Source organism: Guillardia theta (assembly GCF_000315625.1).
Source record: "Guillardia theta CCMP2712 unplaced genomic scaffold GUITHscaffold_43, whole genome shotgun sequence".
Classification (NCBI taxonomy): domain Eukaryota; class Cryptophyceae; order Pyrenomonadales; family Geminigeraceae; genus Guillardia; species Guillardia theta.
The window spans coordinates 379891-383234 of NW_005434631.1; the positions used below are offsets into that span (position 1 = coordinate 379891).

At 56.7% G+C, this 3344-nt stretch overlaps 1 protein-coding gene across 1 annotated transcript in view; it reads right to left on the minus strand.

The window, feature by feature from the left end:
- Nucleotides 1–1680: 1680 nt before the first annotated feature.
- Nucleotides 1681–3344, minus strand: part of GUITHDRAFT_87589 (hypothetical protein) — a gene marked incomplete at its 3' end in the record, with an annotated part of 3772 nt that continues 2108 nt past the window's right edge. The window contains exons 7-13 of the mRNA XM_005830910.1: nt 3139–3210; nt 2868–2993; nt 2514–2591; nt 2337–2374; nt 2223–2283; nt 2132–2179; nt 1681–1986 (exon numbers count right to left, since the gene is read on the minus strand). Of these exons, the coding sequence (XP_005830967.1) occupies nt 1681–1986; nt 2132–2179; nt 2223–2283; nt 2337–2374; nt 2514–2591; nt 2868–2993; nt 3139–3210 (729 nt within the window). The remainder of the gene's footprint in view (nt 1987–2131; nt 2180–2222; nt 2284–2336; nt 2375–2513; nt 2592–2867; nt 2994–3138; nt 3211–3344) is intronic.

Here is a 3344-nt window from a genome sequence, read left to right on the forward strand (position 1 = left end):
CATCCATCATCATCATCATCATCATCATCATCATCATCATCATCATCATCAGCATCATCAATGTCACGTCAGGCACGCGGGAAGATTGGTGGGACGATCGGAGGGACGATCTGCGAGCCGGGCGACCAACTGGCCTGTGAAGAGACCTACCACGAGATCAGCTCCATGATTGGTCGCATGATCCAATGCGTCATGAGAGGAGGCGAGGAGGGAGGAGAGGAGGGAGGAGAGGAGGGAGGAGAGGAGGGAAGTTAGAAGAACCCGAAGGACGTAAGAGGTGAGAGGTTTGAGGCAAGAGATGAGACACTCAGCTGAGTGAGGAGAGGAACAATGTCAACCTCGAGTACGAGGGGTGTGAGGGTTTTCGCGCATGCTTCCTGCACTTTCCTCCCGACCTGCACTGAGCCCACGAAGATGATCTGGAGGGAGAAGAAGAGTCAGCGAGATAGGAAGGGGAGCAGAGAAGGCAAGAGGACAAGGACAAGGGCAGGAGGCTGGAGGACAAGGGCAGGAGGCTGGACGCAGGACGCAGGCTTTCCTTGTCGGCTCCTCCGGTGATGAGAGCTTCTCCTGCCTCTCCATATCCCGTGACGATCTGAACAAGATTGCGCGGAGCCCCTGCAAGTGACGCGGAACCAGGGTGAGGGTGAGCTGAGAAGTTGACGAAGGCGACAAGGAGAGGTGGAGGGGAGGGATGCGAGGAGGCAGAAGGAAAAGGCAGGAGCGGGAGGAGAGAGAGAGGGGGGGAGGAGGAAGGAGGTTGGGGCTGACCGGCAGCTTGTAGGCAGAGGTCGATCAATCTGCCGTAGAACTTGGTGGACCAGGAGGCGTACTCAGACGTCTTGATGACGATGGCGTTGCCCGCGAAGAGAGCGGCGGTGAGAGGGTTGAAGACGTTGTGGAAGGGATAGTTCCAGGGAACTATCGCCCCCACCACTCCCACAGGATGAAACTCAACGCGAGAGGTCTTGTGAAGGTTTAACAGCCCGCTCTCCCTCTTCTCCGGCTTTAGCCATCTCTCCCCGCTCTTCTCCAGCCATCGCAACTTCTCGCAGGTCGTCAGCACCTCTCCCAGCATCGCGTCCACCTTCGTCTTCCCGGAGTCTCGGCAGGCGACGCGCACGATGGCGTCCATGTTGTCCGTCAGGCATCGCAGCATCGTCCGCATCAGGTGCCTCCTCTCCTCCCATGTCGACTTCCTCCATGCCCCCTGCGCCTCTCGCGCCGCCTGTATCGCCTCATGCACGCGGGCTGGTGTGAAGGCCTCAACCACCCCGAGGTCATCCATGGTGCAGGGGTCCCAGCACTGGATCCTTCCTGCCCCTCCGTCCCGAGGATTTGCTGTGCGCGGATCTAGCTTTCTCCGACCGTGAAGGACGTCCGTCTTCTCTGCGTCATCCTCGAGAGGAACCTCGACCTTGGGCACGGGACGCTGAAGGAGAAGCTTGAGGAGGAAGTAGACGATGAAGCACGCAGCCTGCACAAGTGACATCAACTTCCCATCCTCGCCTTGTGGCCCTCAACTTGCCATCTTCCTTTCTCCCCTCCAGGCCTCCTCCTCCTTCCTTCTCCTCCTCCTCCTCCTCCTCCTCCTCCTCCTCCTCCTCCTCCTCCTCCTCCTCCTCCTCCTGATTTTCATCATATCCATTATAATCGTCGTCGTCGTCGTGACCGTCATCATCATCCCCTTCTTTCCACAAGTCCTAAACTTGTCTCGTTGCGCACGAACCTGGGCAGGCATGGCAAGGAAGGGTCCTCCATGGAAGACAAACCTGTCCTCCACGACCGACTGAAACGAAGTAAACCATGGCACGAGGAGCAGGAGCAGGTGGAGGAGGAGCAGGTGGAGGAGGAGCAGGTCGAGCAGGAGCAGGTCGAGCAGGAGCAGGTCGAGCAGGAGCAGGTGGAGTAGAGGAGGTCAGATACCTTGATGTGACAGAGACCTCGGAGTCCCTCGGGTCCAGCAAAACGGTCGTAACCGCTGCTCTTGCATCCTCGTGGAGGAGGAGGAGCAGGAGCAGGAGGAGGAGCAGGAGGAGGAGGAGGAGCAGGAGGAGGAGGAGGAGGAGGAGGAGGAGCAGCAGCAGCAGCAGCAGCAGTTCGGATTGGCTGTCTGCTCTGCCCCCAATACCTGTGAGAGGTAGGTGGTGCCCTCGAGGTCGTTGACAGATCCCATGCCCTGCCCAACGTCACTCCAGCCGGGAGCAAGAGGAGGAGCATACCGCCTGCATGGAGGAAACAAGCTTAGACGCTCGTTGCTTGCTCCCTGAGAAGGCGCAAGAGCTGAAGTTGTGATAATGACCACAAGGAGCAACAGGAGAAACTCTAGTCCTGACCTGAGGGCAAACTCGCAGTTGTTGGCAATGCGAATGGCCTGACGGCATGTCAGTTGATGCACAAGGACAAGGACAAGGACAAGGACAAGGACAAGGACGAGGACGAGGACAAGGACGAGGACGAGGACAAGGACAAGGACGAGGACAAGGACGAGGACGAAAGCAGCAGCTACTGACCTCTTGGTCAGAATTGTTCTTGATTTTGACGATGCACATGATGGGGCCAAAGATCTCTTCCTTCATGATCTTCATGTCCTGAACAAAGACGACGAGAAGTCAACCACCACCGCCAACACCATCTCCATCTCCATTGTCATCATCTCCATCATCATCTCCACCATCATCTCCATCATCATCTCCATCATCTCCATCATCATCATCATCATCGTCATTGTCATCATCATCATCATCATCATCATCATCATCATCATCATCATCATCATCATCATCATCATCATCATCATCATCATCATCATCATCATCATCATCATCATCATCATCATCATCATCAGCGTCATCATCATGTGTCACCTCAGTCACGTCGCTGAGAATGGTTGGCGGATAGAACTGACCCTCAGCGAGCCGGGAGGGCTTTTTAGGGATGAAACCTCCCGCCACGAGCTTAGCTCCATGCTTGACCGCATCATCCACGAGGTCCTGAGATATGGGAGGAGAACGTGAGAGGAGGAGGAGGAGGAGGAGGAGGAGGAGGAGGAGGAGGGAGAAGAGGCAGCAGGGAGAGAAAGAGGCATCAACAGGAGGGGAAGGAGGAGCAGGAGGTCCACGAGGAGGGGCAGGAGACCTGCAGATGCTTCAAGTGGGAAGGCAGTCGAACGGCTCCACAGTCGACAAAGTCCGACGACAAGGTTGGGCCCTGAGGATCGAATGAGCAGCGAGGAAGAGGACGAGAAATGGGGAGTGAGAGGAAGAGGGAGAGGGAGAGGGAGAGGGAGAGAGAGAGGGAGAGAGAGAGAGAGAGAGAGAGAGAGAGGAGGAGGCGGAGACGGA